Here is a 15673-nt window from a genome sequence, read left to right as displayed (position 1 = left end):
AGGAAAAGCAAGACTGAACGCTATTTTCATTGGAGAAGTAGATTGCGGAGCCCGTGGCGTGATGAGCCCCGGAGGGCGTTGATGGCGGAGGTGGGGTGGGAAGTCCTGGTGTCACCGTCAGAGACCAAGGTCCTTAGCTTTCCTCCACTGGAGCCCTGCCTTCCTCCTGGGAAAGGTGCCCCTCCAAGCTCTTTGATATCACTGACCTTTAAGCATCCCCCGGGCTGCCCTCTGACTTGCCCCTTCCTCAGGGGTCTGTTTGGGCTTGACTGTCAGCAAATCAAATCACCTGCTCACTGAGCCTACGGGAGCTGCGTGGGCTGGCGGAAGTCCCCCAGTACGAACTCACTGGAGGCCTTGGGAAGGCCCGTCCCCCTCTTTGCCCTCACAGCCGCTGGCCCAGCAACTCCTTCCACTCGGCTGTTCTGTGACCTCTGACCTCGCTCCCTGAGCGCTGGACCACCAGGGCCATGGTGGGGGCTCTAGCCCAGGGGTTCTCACCCAGGGCAGAGTCTTCCCCCAGGGACGCGTGGAGACATTTCTGATCCTCTCGGCTTGGAGGGGCAGGGCAGAGGTCAGGGAGGCTGTCCAACCCCCTACAGCCTCGCGACAACAAACTATCCAGACCCTGAAGGCGACAGCACGAGGCTGGGAAACCCTGGTCTGTTTGTCTCCTTGGCCCCATTCCTCTGGCCTCGGGCGGGTCATGAGTTGGTAGAACTTTAGGTCTGGGAGGGATCTTACCCTCTTCTTTCTGGAAGTGTGTGGGCAGGGGAAGCCCACTTGGCCTGCCTGGCAAGGGAGAGGGGACCTGGTGCCAGAGCCCCCCCACCCCGACATCAGGGTTTCGGGGTAACTGGCCTCCCCTCTGTCCTGAAGCCGACCATGGCCTGGGCCGATGGAGCCAAGGGCCAAGCCCAGCTCTCTGCGTCTGTCCGGCCCCGTCCCTCTGTCCCTCCACAGCTTTTCTCAGCTCTCCTGGGCTTCAGAGAAAAGGCTCAGAACTGCAAATTCTGTGCAAGTTTCTTGCTACAAGAGGGCAGCTGGCAGCCCGAGGGACCCGGCTGCAGCCTCAGCTGGACCCGAACGGGAGGCCCGGCCTCTCTGGGGCCCCCTGGGCTGGTGGCTTGAGGAAGCTTCTGGCAGTCAGTCGGGGGCAGGCTCTGCAGCCTGCTGGCAGGTGGGGGGCACGGCTGTCAAGTCCATTCCAGGGATGGAGTGGTTTTTCCTGGGAGACAGGGAGGGGGCTGGTCCTGCCCTGACAGTCTTGTTCAGCACGGGGATGAGAACGTCCCGAGCCGATGTGATGAGGGCAGTGGGAGTGGCTGGTGTCGTTAAGTGGTAACTATTACTACCGTTGTAGCGTATGATTATACGTTAGTAACAATAGAGAATGAAGATCATCCGACAGCACACAGCTCCGCTCACTGAACACCTGCTGTTTGCCGGCGCTGTCCCCGGCTTCCTGAGCACCCCCCTCCCCCCAGCAGTGACGGGGGGACGATTGTCATCAACCGCTCTTTCCAAGTGAGCAGAGGTCTGGGGCCTCGTCCGAGGCCATGTGTGGGGGGCCTGACCCCGTCTGCCTGATTCCAGAGCCCGAGCTCAGGCCTCACGCCCCCTCTGCTCCCCAAACAGAGACCGAGATGTTTCTGGAGGAGGGCAGGGTGTCAGTGGGCGACGCCCCGCACACCCGCAGAGCTCTGTCTCCTGAGACTGGGGACAGTGGGAGGGGACTGGTCTGCGTGGGACGCTCAGGCTCCCCTGGTGTTGGGGGTCAGGCCCGTTTTTTGTGGGGTCCGTAGAGGCTCGGGCTTGTGGCTGCTCACTTTTCTTCTGTGTTTGCGCAGGGGGCAGACGGCATCCGAGGTCTGAAGGGCACCAAGGGCGAGAAGGTGAGTGTCCCCTCCTTCCCTCAGGGGCTTGGCCAGGAGCCGGGAAGGTCCACCCTGGGAACTTGAGTGAGCGTAGGCCACTGACATTTTGAATCCCCCAATTCACAAATAGCATGAATGTGTACAGCTCCCCTGTGAAATGCGGGACTAGGTAACTGAGAGACGCCGGCCGCCTGCCCGTCCTCGGCCCAGCCCGCAGGCGGGACAGCGCACGTCCCCAGACCCTTCCGGCGATGCCTGTCCCTTCCAGAGAGCTCTTCCTGGCCCCCCTGTAAGGCCATCAGCAGCAGTCCCATTCCCCTTGGGGGCTCTTCCAACTGGCTCCCCGTCCTCAAACATCTGCCCGTCAGCCGCTACTGGGCCTACGGTGATGCTTGGACGAGACAGAGACGCTCCGAGAAACGGATGCTGACAGATTGGGTGCTGGGCTGCCCACCGCCCGGCCGTGCAGAGCTTTTGAACTCATACAGGGTGACCAGGGCTGCAGCGCTCCCACTGCAGGCTGCAAAGCCAGCCAGAACCGCAGAATGCAAAGGGTTGACAGGAACACATCTCGCAAGGGACAGGGGACCGGGCACTTACAATCCTCTACCCAGCACGTCTGGCGCTGGTGTTGGGGCCCAGAGGCTCTGGGTGGGGGGACCTGGGTGGTGGGTTTTCTCATACAGACCGAGGCTCTTTCCGGTCCCCCGTGCAGGGTGAAGATGGCTTTCCGGGCTTCAAAGGAGACATGGGCATCAAGGGAGATCGGGTGAGTGCTTGGGGGCAGGGAAAGGTGGGCCGGGCGGGAGGCCCTGCTGAGGCCACAGGGCAGCTTCTCGGGACAGATGTGATGCCTCCGTGGGGGCTCCTGGGCCGCCGGCAGCTTCCAGCCCCTCCCCAGCTTCCAGCTCGGAGCCATGGCAGCTGGCACCTGGTCCTAAACCCCTGCTTACAGGGTCACCTGGCCCCTCTGCCCTGTGTCCTTGCCCTGCATTAGTGGGTCAGTGGGAACTTTTTTTTTCTGGCCGATACCCTGGTTTGCAGAGCAATTCTTTTGGGTCAAGAAGGGTGACAGGTGTCTGGGAGAGAAGAAGGGGTCGCAGAAACGACCCAGTGCACCAGGGAGGGTAGCAGCCTGACCACGGCCACCGGCCGGTCACTGGCAGGGCCACACCCTGACCAGCGCTTTGAGTGTCTTGGCCCCCAAACACTTTAGCTGCTGTTCGAACCCCCAGACAACCCCTGTGTTCCGGGACCTCCTGCTGGGCTGTCAGAGGTTGCAACAACCTAGTTGGTTTTTAAGGAATGATTAACCTCAGCTCCAGGGAAGCTGGTGGGTGCTGGGGCGGGATGGCGTGTGCCACGCGGCTGGTGCCCCACAGAAAGCCACTGGCGGTGTTTTTGTGCAGATGAGGAGAAGGTGATGCAGGTGGCACTTCAGGAAGTGGGGTTAGGGGGCCAGCTGCCTGCTGCCGCGGGGACACTTGGAAGTTCCCCCGACAAGTTCGGAATGAGCGGAGGCCAGGCAGAAGGGAGGGGGTGCCCACACCCCCGGTGGGCCCGCCGTGGCGGCAGCTGCATGCATGCCTGGACGGACGCCGTCGTGGAAACAGTGCTCTCGTACAGGCCGCCCGCCTTGTGCCCCACAAAGCAGATGCCTTACCAGAACCTGCCAGGACCAGAGAGCCTGCACACGTGGCGCTTTGTCCCACACTGAAAAGACAGATGTGATCCGGGGCTCTGTCAGAAGGGAGGGGAATAAAAGAGAGGGGTTCATTGCACAGTCCTGTCCCAGTTATATTGCTGCTGAAGACAGCCTTTCTAGAACTTTCTCTGTGGTGACGACGCCCCACTTCTGAGGGCCTCTCTCTGTCTGGCTGGTGAAAGTCCCTTTTATCTTCCTTTCTAGCAACTTGATGCACACATTTGGGCCCATACTAGGAGAGTGCATTTTCAAAAGACGTTCCGCAGTTGCACGCCGTGCCCTGAGTGAACCTCTGGCTGGAATTGGATGAGGATGGACGGGGGTGGGGTGGGAGGGGACACTTCCTCAGCTGGGCAGCAAGGCTCCTCAGTCTTGATTTCTCCCAAAGAGGAATTTCTGCCCAGTGCTTGGCATTTCCTAATTTTCTGAGTGCTCAGAAAACATGGGAAGGATTCTTTTGTTGAACGAGAAAAGCACCTCTTAGGGACAGAGAGTCCTCGACCTGTAGACACACTGGGGCTGGGGAATAAGGGAGTCATTAGCTTTCTTTATCCCGGAAACCAGTGATCAGAGGAGGACCCAGCAATAGACAGAGAGGGCCAGGGTGGGCACTCCGAGGCCGGGCCGGGCCCCTGCTGCTGCACTTGGCCACCCTCCAAGGCCCTCTTCCTTATGTGGGCTCAGGCCTCCCCACCTGTTCCTTGGGGAAGTTGGATGAGATGACATTTCGGTTCTTCCGTCTCTGGATACACCCTGTGGGTCTCCCTTGTGCCATGACACCCAGGCGTGGCCCAGCCAGGCCTTGTGGTCCATTTTGATACTTTCTTCAGGAGAAGAAAGCAGCTCCCCCAATGCACGGCACTTCTGCTCTCTTTGGGGAAGTAGCAGTTCAGGGCTACCGTAGTCACCGAAGTTATTTTAGCCAAAAGGTGCTTGATTGGGAGAAGGTCATTGGGAACAGGAGAGCGGGGGCTTGAGTGTGGGCCCCAGGGGGCAGCGGTCGCTCAGCAGAGCTCTGGTCTCCTCGGTGCGAGGACGAGGGTCCATCTGCTTGAGGGGGCCCAGCGGCTCTTACCGCCCTGGCCTGGGATCCGGCCCCTCACTCCCAGACGGTGGGGGGGACCTTGCGGGACTGGAGACTCTGGGGCTCTCCTTCACCTTCTGGGGATCTCCTTCACCTTCTCTTTCTGAACTGCAGGGGGAGATCGGCCCACCTGGTCCCAGAGGGGAGGACGGTCCCGAAGGCCCTAAGGGTCGTGGAGGTCCGAATGGCGACCCGGGTCCTCTGGGACCCCCTGGGGAGAAGGTACGTGACACAGGAGGTTGACCGCTTCCCGGGGACAGTCTCTTCCTGATGGCTTTGGGCGTCCAGGCGGTGGCTTGGTCAGGCTGAGCCCCAGGTGGGAGCTGGTGCGAGACCTGGCGTGATTCCTGTCCCCTTGACTCCACCCAGCACCCTCGTCCCCAAATCCACTCCTGGAAGAGTTCCTTCCTCCCGCTGGTCACAAAAGCTCAGAGTCTGAGCTTGGCAACCACGTGCACCCTGTTTTGTGACGGGGCGGGCCGGGCTTAGGGCTCCCGACAGCTGCTCTTACACCTGCAGGAGGCTGCCCACCCTCGTCTTGCTCCCCTACCCCCTACCTTCACCCCCCGAACAGGAACCGGCTCTGAGTGGCCCAAACATCCCGCCCTGTCCTGCCCCAAGGCTGGAACTCTTTTACAGAAGGATTGAACAAAATGTCACAGACAAAGAACTCTTTTCCTTTATTTGGAGCGTTTGCCTGCACCCACTATTGCTTCAACAGTGGCGTCCATCCCTGCTCGAGGGTCCTCTGCTTGAAACCAGGCACGGCGCTCTCCGTGATGACCGTGTCCTCGGCCTTTGGAGACTCCAGCCTGCTCCAGTCTCCTGCCAAGACACGCTGGTTTTCTCTCTGCTCAAGAGAAGCACAGAGCTGGCCGTGAACTGCACCTCCTTTATTTCCCCAGGGAAAACTCGGAGTCCCAGGATTGCCCGGCTACCCAGGAAGACAAGGGCCAAAGGTAACGCACTAACTACCTTGTTAGATGTGACAATTGGCGTCTCCCTGCCCCGCACACTATCACCCCTTTGCGCTCCCTGGCGTAGCTGCTGCGACAAAGCAGAAGGGCACAGTAGCTGTGTCTCGGTTCTGCCCCATTCACCACCGTCTGCGGTAATTCGGCTAAGTCAGAAGGAGGGGCCTGGACAGTTAGGTGAGCCTTTTCAGAGAAGGGGACCACCCAGCTGAGCGTGGGCTGCACCTCGGGATCCTCAGTGCCCGTGGCCTCGTGGGGACCGTTGTGCACTGGTTTCTCCACACCCAGAACTTGTGTACCTCTCTCAGATTTAACTCACCCTGGAGATCCAGAAGTTATTTGCTCATAACTGAGCATAAAAGAAAGATGAAACCTTTCTTATAGGAAATCATGCTTTATTTTACGTGTAACAGCTCCTTGAGGCTTTGCAAATCATTTAAAACATTTTTTTTTTTAAATCTCACCTTTTATTATTCATGGTTCTTCCTTAAAAAATAACCAGCTGCCTTCACTAGAGACATAATTAACAGCAAAAGAGAACTCGTGGGTCTCTCGGGTTTGCGTCCGTGCGTCCTGCCCTCCTTGGGCTTCAGGCCTCTGGACACCCCGCTTGTTAGCAGAGGAAAGGCCCCGTGGGCTGGGCTGCAGCTCTAGGTATTTCCTTGCTGCTGATGGCAATGCTTAACATCAGTCCTTCCTGTGGAACGCGAAGGCCCCCACTCAGCAGCCGAATCCACAGCCACCGTGCAGGGGAGATCATTTGCTGTGAAACAGGAGTTTTGTTTAGTATCTGCCAGCGATGTAGTCACTGACTGCAGTGCTGTCCACTGTATTTGGAGGAAGAGAGGCTGATGGACCCATTTGCTCTCCTGAAATGCATGTCCTTTTCGGGGGAGGAGAGGAGAGAGAGGACGAGTTTGGGAAAGACGGGAGTAGGGGGAGAATATAGATCAAGTTCAGGCAGCTTTTTGGAAAGATGAGGGCAGAACCTTGAAGCTGCTCAGGCAGTTTGGACAGTCCTTGGGCGGTGACCCAGCTCCTGAGCCGAGCACTGTGAAGCCTGCATCCCAGGTTTTCCCGCCCTGAAGCTCGGTACAGTCTCCTCTTTGGAGCAGGCAGGCGGGCACGTGGGTGGCTTGGCAAAGCTCAGCACCCTGGGAGAAGTTCAAGGTTTGAACATCGGTCAACTTTTCCTGGTCTAAGCACACGTTCAGGTCAGGATTTTAAGTCACGCAGAGAGTAGAGACATGCTGAAGAAATGCTTTAGACAGTGTCACTGGGAGCTCACGTGGTAAGTGTTTGGATATTCGTCCAATCAAAGCCCTTAAGTGCATCCCTGCCTGTGTGCACCTTGTAAAGTTCTAGAATTAAAGAGCTGTGCGAGGCCACAGCCAGTGCATAAATTTGCATTCATTTCTGACTTTATAAGCTGCCGTGCTTTATTTAGAGGTGTTCTGGGAAGATAACAAAACATGGCAACAAGGTGCAGAAAACAAATGTCATAAATGTGACATTCACACGTCATCTCCAGTTAATCTGAGTGGCACATGTTCCCTTTTCTTCCAAAACACCAGTGTTTTGCAGAGATGGGAGTGTGAGAGGAGGGTGTGGAGAGAGGGAGAAAGGGGAAGCCTGGTTCTAAGATTCAGTTCTGGTTTTTAGATTTGGAGTCTGTGAGGTGCTCAGGAAATACTGAGTAGGCGGGTGGGTGGATGAGTGGTTTGGTGGATGGATAGACGGATGGTGGATGGATGGTGGGTGGTGGGTGGGTAGATGGGTGGATGGTGGGTGGATGGATGGATGGTGGGTGGATGGTGTTTGGATGGATGGATGGATGGATGGATGGATGGTGGGTGATTTGCTGGTTGGATGGATGGGTGGGTGGGTGGGTAATATAGTTGGATAGTGGGTGGGTAGATGGATGGATGGTGGGTGGGTAGATGGATAGACGGATGGTGGATGGATGGTGGATGGATGGGTGGGTGGATGGATGGTGGGTGGATGGGGGTGGTGGGTAGATAGGTGGATGGTGGTGGGTAGACAGGTGGATGGATGGTGGGTAGATGGGTGGTGGGTGGGGAGATAGGTGGATGGATGGTGGGTGGATGGGGGTGGTGGGTAGATAGGTGGATGGTGGTGGGTAGACAGGTGGATGGATGGTGGGTAGATAGGTGGGTGGTGGGTGGGGAGATAGGTGGATGGATGGTGGGTGGTGGGTGGGTAGATGGGTGGATGGTGGTTGGATTGGATGGATGGTTGGTGGATGGTGGTTGGATGGATGGATGGATGGATGGATGGATGGTGGGTGATTTGCTGGATGGATGGATGGGTGGGTGGGTGGGTAGATAGGTGGATGGATGGTGGGTGGATGGGGGGGGTGGGTAGATAGGTGGATGGATGGATGGATGGATAGATGGTGGGTGATTTGCTGGATGGATGGATGGGTGGGTGGGTGGATGGATGGTTGGATGGTGAATGGATGGTGGGTGGATGGATGGTGGGTGGATGGGGGTGTGGGTAGATAGGTGGATGGTGGGTGGATGGGTGGGGGGTGGGTAGACAGGTGGATGGATGGTGGGTGGTGGGCAGCGGATGGGTTCGGTCCGAGACTATGACCCCTAACAGACTCTTCTTCCTGCTGGCACAGGCAGCATAGCTTGTCCTCCTGATCAGGCTCTCAGACTTCTTCCCTAATTAACTCTCTTTCAGGGTTCTATCGGATTTCCTGGATTTCCTGGCGCCAACGGAGAGAAGGGTGGCAGGGTAAGGACGGTCTGGCCTCTGCTCAGGCGGCTTGTTCTGCTGCCTTGGTATTTCGCGGGTATATTCTCCAATGCATCCTGTTTATTTCTCACCCACTTTGCTGCCAAAACTGCTTTCTGGGAACAGCTGACCTTAAGCCTGTCCACTGAGCGCTGGTGACTCTTGGACCCCTGGGCGGGGCAGTGCTGCAGTAGAAAGGGCAGCGGGCCGGAGAGGAAGGCATGCTGAGAAAACACGCTTTCTCATGCACAGCCTCCATCCCGACAGCTCTTTTGGGGTCACTGGCGAAACCCAGATTCTCCTCTTTCAGCCCAAGTGACTTTCCCTCTGGGCTAAGTTGAAAAGGAAGGAAAGGAGTTCTGCTTTGTATCTCACGGACTCTGCTCACCCAGGGTCAAGGCGCTTCCTTCCTCCTCTTCCCACGCTGCCACTGTCACGGGACCCCGCCAGGTGCCACGCACTTTGCTTCCCCCTCTGTTGTCCCCCTGAGGGAAGGTGATCCGAAGTCTCAGGCTGGGGGAGCCGTCCTCCCGGCCCCCTGCTGGCCCAGGCCCTCCTGCAGGAGCTGCCCTGAGCGCTGCTTAGGGAAATCATGGGAGGCTGCCTGAGCGCTGCCACGCGGCCGAACAAGATAGGAAGGGTCCTCTTGGGCCTTTGGACTCTGAGCGGCCTGGTCCGCAGGCGTGTGGGGTGTGTGCAGAGCAGGCCTGGGGAAGACGCTGGGCCCAGCCTGGTCCCCTCCGCCCCAGGCTGGCCCCCCCCACACAGACAGAGGGGCTTCCCCTCCTCGGAGCGCTTGCTACAAACTAATGTTACTGCGTTTGAGCAGAGACAGTGAGATCTCTTGAAAGCAGGGAGGAAGACCTCAACCATCCACAATCCACGTACACGAACGTGTCTGCCAGGCTCACAAAAGAGAAAAACGGGGACTTTTCTGAGTGCAAATCAACAGCGTAACCACAGGGAGACCTTTATCTATTTGTCTGTATCGGTATCTAGATGTGTCTACACCTGTGTCTGTATCTGCAATGTTTAGATGTATGTCATGTCTATATCATGTCTATGTCTGTGTCTATATCTGTAACTGTCTGTGTGTCCATCATCTACCTGCCTACCTGTCTGTCTAGTTCTTCCTTGTAGGGACAGTCTGACTCGTGTCTTTAGGGAAAGACTGTCATTTGAGAAAAGTGGTCCAGGGTCTGGTAAAAGCGTGGGAACCGCGGGGCGACAGGGTGGGCAGCCCCTGAGCTCGTGGAGAGCACAGGGCTTTCCGCACCACGTTGCCGTGAGAACCCCCAAAAGGGGTCATGACAGTTAACAGGGGGTCACGTGGTGTGACCACAGGCCCTGCCGTGGAGGAGCTGGACTGCAGATCCAGGCCCCGTGGGGTCACGTAGAGCAGCAGAGGCCTGGCCGTGGCTCTGGGGGCTGGCACTCTGGTCCAAGCTCTGCTCCCCTCCTCTGCCCCTCATGCTTCTCCGCCTCCCCGCTCCCGGGCTGAGAAGGTTGGGCAGATGCCCGGATGCCCCCCGACCCTCACGGGCCGTTGTTCCAGCGCGTCAGCACGTGGGTCACCAGGGTCACCGCTGAAAACGGGTTGTTGGAAAGCAGGGGGGCCTGGGGCCAGGAGACTTCCTCCTGTTCTGAGGTTCAGACGTGGTTCCTGGGGCCTGAAACCTGGACACCCCGAGGAAGCGATCTACTCCGGGATTTACAGGGATTGTCGAGTTGCATGTGGCTGTATCGTGGCCACGTGGGTGGGCGTGGCCGCCAGCATTTAGAGAGAGCTGGGATGGCAAAGATGCCAGCTCTTCCAGAAGGGAGTGGTTGGGCCGTGGTCAAGCATGACAGGCGCACACGGCTGTTCACTGTGGGAGAAATGTGCCTGGGGCACGGGGGGGCTCAGTGCCCCCCAGGATCCAGGGGAAAATGGCCACGTCTGTCCCCAGGAAGCGTCTGAGATCACCCTGCTTGCAGCGAACAAGTTAGTGCCGCCGTTTTAGTGCACGTCCTGGCAGACGGACAAGCCCCCGGGTCTGAGACCCTGAACATTCATTGCTTAGCCGTGGGCTCCCCGTGTTCCTGCACCCAGGAGAGGACCCTGGAGTCACGAGACTCAGCACTTACGGCACGTCTGCCCATCCTCCCCTCCGGAGAGTCAGATGCCTTTATTCTGGAACCTTCCCCACGGAAGGAAGGAGGACTCCACCTTGGTTCTCCTGCCCTGGACTCCAGATCTCCCCAGGTCTCCACTCCGAGGCTGTCTGCCCACAAGCACCCTCGCCGTTCTTGGCTCAGAGGATGGAGTGTGTGGGGGCGCTGAGGAACCCAGGGGGAAGTGTCTCCCGGGGCAGTGGCCTTCCCGCAGCCCTTTCCCCGTGGTTTTGAACTTGCAGTGTCGGTGCCCATCCTGCTCTCTCGTCCTCGTCAAACTGAGTTACAGGCTTGTTCTTATGTCACTGTGTCTGTCTGTTCTTGCAAACTGTTTGTTGAACGTCTGCCCTGCCCATATGTCCCGGGTGCTCTGTGAGCCCAGGGTGGGGACACTGCAGGAAAAGCCCAAATCCCTGCCCTGGGGGAGCTCACCTTCCAGAGCCGGGACTGTGGACAAATCAGTAAGTGAAGCAGATGGCGAGGCGGATGCTGGTCTGTGCTCTGGCAAAAAATAAGGCAGGATGGGCAGGGCGGGAATTCAGGGGAAAATTGCGATTTTAGGTAGGGGGTCGGCGCCGGCCTGGAGGAGGAGGCCTGAGTAAGGGGCAGAGCCTGGGAGGGGCAGGGGGCAGAGGAAACCCGCCTCAGGGGTGGAGGACGGGGACCAGGGTGTGCGGTGGTGGAGGTGAGAGGGGCCGAGGCCGCAGGATGCCAAGCATTCCTATGGAGCGCTCGACCGAAGGCGCCCCTGCATTTGAAACGTCATCCACGGGAGTTCCACGTGGCGATGATCGCACTTTGGATGGGAACCACGGGAAGAGTGGGGAAGGTGGTGAGAAGCACAAGTTCCGTGCCCTCGGCGCCGGCGGTCCCCGATCCTGTTCCACGGTTGAGGAGGAGGGGGACGGCTCTGTGGGCTGACAACGGCGGGACCCAGAGCGTAGAGGTCGGACTCCAGGCTCCTGGGGCGGGGGCCCCAGGTGTCCGTCTTCAGGCCGCTTCTGCACTCCAGAGGCTGGAGGCGAAACACAGAAGCTGAGACCAGTCTAGAGCAGCCAGACAGCCAGCCCAGCCCCGGACGGGAGCCCCTCACCCCTGCCGGCATCATGAGGGAAGCCAGACCCTCTGCTTGGTGATCTGTCTGGCACCGTTGGTCTCCTGAGCCGTGGTGAACGGAGGACTCCCCCGGCGGTCACTGGTGTGACTGTCCCCACCTTCCCTTGGCTTTGGAATTCAGAGTGACTGGGGCCATTTGGAGAGAGCTCATTCACTTCTACAGCAGGTGCTTCTAACATCCTGTGAAGTACCGGGCCCTGGGCACCTTGCCGCCCAGAGAGGGCACCCAGAGGCCCGCTCATGAGTGATGAGCGTGAAGAAAGACAGGTGAATCGGGGTGTCTCCCAGGAGGAAGAGCCTAAGCCTGCAGTCAGGGGAGGCCTCCTGGGGGCGGTGACATTCCTGGGACCCAAGGAGGGACAGAAGTTGGGTGGGTGAAGTGGGGAGGGCGGCAGGGAGGAGGGGAAGGAAGGCTGGCCATGGCTGGCCCTGCAGGCCGAGGCCTGGGGGGTGAACAGCTGACCTGTGCTCTTTATCCCAGGCCCTGGGGACCCACCCAGACTTTCATCGGGGGAGCAACGTGGGAGGTTTTCAGAGTAGCTCTGGTCCCCGCTCTGGTGTGGGGAGCGGATGGGAAGGGAGCAGGCGGGCTGTGCTTCTCTGGAGAGGTCGTTTCACTCTCCTTGTGGACATGCTGGTCCGATGGGTACTTCCAGGTGCTAGGAAGCTCAGCGTGACGGGTGGCGTGTGTGCCGATACGCGTGTGCCTCCCGTCTGACACCTGCTTGTGAGCCGGCGGGTGCCCTTCTGTCCGCCTCATCCTGGCCTCTGCGGAGGCGCTGGCTGGGTTGGGGGACTGCTGGCTGTGGATTCCACGTACAGCTGGCTGTCATGTGAGCAAGCGACAGTCTGTCCCTGTCACTGGCCTGCACCCCGGGCCAAGGCTGGGTCCCAGCCGGCCCTGCCTGGGAAGAGCCAACCCCTTAGGAACACCACCTGCGACCGGAGGCTTCTGCCAACTGCGTCAGGCATCTTGGCTCGAGCAAGGCTAGTTCTGGGATGGCCCCTGCCTCCCCCGCAAGGACACAAGGACAGGCGCTCACAGGAGATTCTGTTAAGGAAGCCGTGGATGGGGCACCTTCTGTTCAGTGACGTAAGTCACCGAGATGCAAAACTCTGGGTTCGTTTACAAGGAAACCTGTTGCTCCCAGTGCCCGGGGCACAGTTAGTTTAGGTTGGAACCCAGAGCCTTTCAGGTGACAAGATCAGAACTGCGATCCGGGTCGTGGTGTTGGGTGGAGGCTGGGCGTGAGATGACGTGCCAGCTGGACTCGCCCGCAAATGCCAGGGAGTCACCCGGGTGGGTCACGGTGTCTGTGCTGGTGAAAGCCCATCATTTGAAGAAAGCAGATGTTTCATTAATTTTTGTAGGCAAATATTTATTTGAAGCCAAAAGATATCGTCATCTAATGAAAGCAGCGAGACCAGAGTGCATCTTTAAAACGCATCATAATTACCGCATTATCATAAAAGGTTTTATTAAATTCATTTCAAAGCGGGAGGCTCTAGAAAGCAGTTTTGATTCTGGCAGCGAATGAATGAAAGGTGGTGAGAGGAAATGTATCAGGTGGCCTTTAGCAATACAGGTCCATCTTGGGCTTTATCGTTAGAAACCAGAAAAAAAAAAAATAATTCCGGAAAATGAATGGAGAAGAGGTGGAGATACAGGAGCCGTGATCAATCCATTACTTCCATGTGCTGTAGGTAAACTGCACTTACCGGCTGTTATATATTTGCTTTAGAAAAAAACAAACGCAGTGCATTTGTTTTCCTTGGTTTGGAAAATGCAAAACCACAGAGAAAGAAGGAGTCTAAATTCTATTAGAAGAGAAGCAAATGACTCTCGGATATGTGATTTATGTATTAAATTGGCAGTTTGTTCGTCTGCAGAGCCTGCTGAAAATTTTATGGCTAATATCCTTAACTGTAGCAAAAGTAAATTATGTAGGAAAGGGGTTAACTTCCTTCTCTTTTCTTGTAATAATGATTCCCCCCACCCCTGCTGAGAGAGAGAAAGAGAGAGAGGGATGAAGGGGGAGGAGGGGGGAGGAGGGAGGGGTAGATGCTTTGAGGGAAGGAAACCAGATAAGCATGGTGAACAGCCATGAGGCAGCAGGAAGAAAATTGGATTTCAACAGGCCTTGTACAGAAATACAAAGCTGTGTGTATTGGATGTGCAGTGAATTCTGTCACCCTGAACAGTCTTCCTTTAAAACAAAGATAAGGAGGGTGGTCTTTCCTAGCTTCTGACTTCGCGTGGTCTCTCCATCACCCAGGAGAGGGGCCACCGCCCAGACAGTGACAGGTGTGTCAAGTGACTGACCGACGCCCTTTTTCTCTGATTCCAGGGCACACCTGGGAAGCCGGGACCTCGGGGGCAACGAGGCCCAACGGTAACCCTGGGCGTGAGGGCCATCTTCCGGATTGGGAGTGGGTTGTGGGGAGCATGCCTCGTGTGGGGGGTGGGGGGGGGGGAAGGAGGCGTCAAGGACGCCGAGGATTGGAGCCGACCTGTCTTGTTTCCTGTTTGTCCAGGGTCCACGGGGTGAAAGAGGCCCCCGAGGCATCACTGGGAAGCCTGGCCCCAAGGTATGTGTTCAGTATCCTCTGTGGCCCCGGGATGGACCAGAGTTTTTGATGCACCAAAATGTCAAGCACCAGAGGGTGCCCCATGGCCTTTCTCACTTGAAAAGATAAAGAAAGAAGTTTTCTTGGAGGTATTTAAGACGGAGCTGGTCTCCTCCACCAGCCCTTGGATGAGTTAGGCCAGGTTGAGTCATGTGGCAGAGGCAGCCCGGGGCCATCCCCCCGTGGAACTTTCCAGCCAGAAGCCCCGCAGCTCCAGGAGGTCAGGCCCAGCCAGGCTTTGGACAGATTCCGCACCGCCCCCACCCCCCGCCCTAGTTCTGATGGGGAGGTCTCATTTCTTTTCTTGAGAAGGGGTTTGGAAGCTGCAGAGACATCTTTGCTGGGATTCTAAAGAAAGTTCTTCCTGCCCTGGTGAAAGATCCTCTCGATACCCTCCTCCCACCCTGGGGCCTTGAAGCCAATCTACCACACACCCCACCCCGACCTGGCCACCGTCAGTGTGGAAACAAACCTCGGCCAGGCGGGCTGGTCCTGTCCTGTCCTGTCCAGGATGTGATTTGCAAAGTGCATTCCTGCGAAGGAGATGGGCCCGCTGCTGGCCGAGGTGCAGAGCCAGGCAGATGTGCCAGCCCGGGGGCTACACACATCCTTCCCTGACGAGCTCTGAGCCACGATCACGCTCCCCGGAGGCTGACTTAACGCTCAGCTGTTGCCCGGTGCCGGGTGGGCCCTGGGACGGGGCCTGTGTCCTGTCTTCTCATGAGTTTGGGCTGCACCCCCTGGTGGAAGCGTGGCCTTTGTCCCACAGCGGGAGAGTGTTCTCCTGGAATGTCACAGCCCCGGGGATGCCGGCTCAGTGTCAGGTGTGCTTGTAGAAGCAAGGGGACAGGTGGCCTTTGTGAGCCACGGCCTGGCTCTTTACTGAGAATCCGGTGGGGTGAACCTCCAGAAGGGCACACATGCTGTATGTGACCCTGAACTTCTGATGATGTCATGGGCCAGAGTCTTTTCATGAAAAATAGTAATAGTAGAAATAATAATAAGCTTTTCTCGATCTTTCCCTCCCTTCCCAGGGCAACTCTGGAGGCGATGGCCCAGCCGGCCCTCCGGGTGAACGGGTAAGCATCTGGACACATCCCAGAAACAGCTCCAGGAACATCTTCAGGAGAGCAGCCTGCCTTAAACAGCCCCCCTGCGTTTCTTCCTCAGTGGGCGGGGGAGAGGGAGGCTGGCCTTTGACTCTGCCGAAGGAGAGGGTTTTCCTAAAATGGAAAGGGGGTCAGAGGTAGCCTTCCCTGGGAGGAAAGTCTTCTGTCGGTTGGAGATGGAGAGCCCGTCCACTTGGCCCTTGCCTTGGGGTTTGGGGGGGGGGGGCAGTGGCTGAGATGTCAGGACACTGGGTCCTGGGCCC

At 57.8% G+C, this 15673-nt stretch overlaps 1 protein-coding gene across 2 annotated transcripts in view; it reads left to right on the top strand.

The window, feature by feature from the left end:
• COL5A1 (collagen type V alpha 1 chain) overlaps positions 1-15673 on the top strand; it is a 159724-nt gene that overhangs the window by 103335 nt on the left and 40716 nt on the right. For both annotated transcript variants that reach the window (XM_082403166.1, XM_082403165.1), the window contains exons 28-35: positions 1851-1895; positions 2593-2646; positions 4781-4888; positions 5572-5625; positions 8350-8403; positions 14022-14066; positions 14209-14262; positions 15336-15380. In XM_082403166.1, coding sequence (XP_082259292.1) covers positions 1851-1895; positions 2593-2646; positions 4781-4888; positions 5572-5625; positions 8350-8403; positions 14022-14066; positions 14209-14262; positions 15336-15380 — 459 coding nt within the window. The remainder of the gene's footprint in view (positions 1-1850; positions 1896-2592; positions 2647-4780; positions 4889-5571; positions 5626-8349; positions 8404-14021; positions 14067-14208; positions 14263-15335; positions 15381-15673) is intronic.

This window comes from Balaenoptera borealis, assembly GCF_965194805.1.
Source record: "Balaenoptera borealis genome assembly, chromosome: 8".
NCBI lineage: Eukaryota > Metazoa > Chordata > Mammalia > Artiodactyla > Balaenopteridae > Balaenoptera > Balaenoptera borealis.
This window is presented reverse-complemented; position numbering and strand designations above follow the sequence as displayed.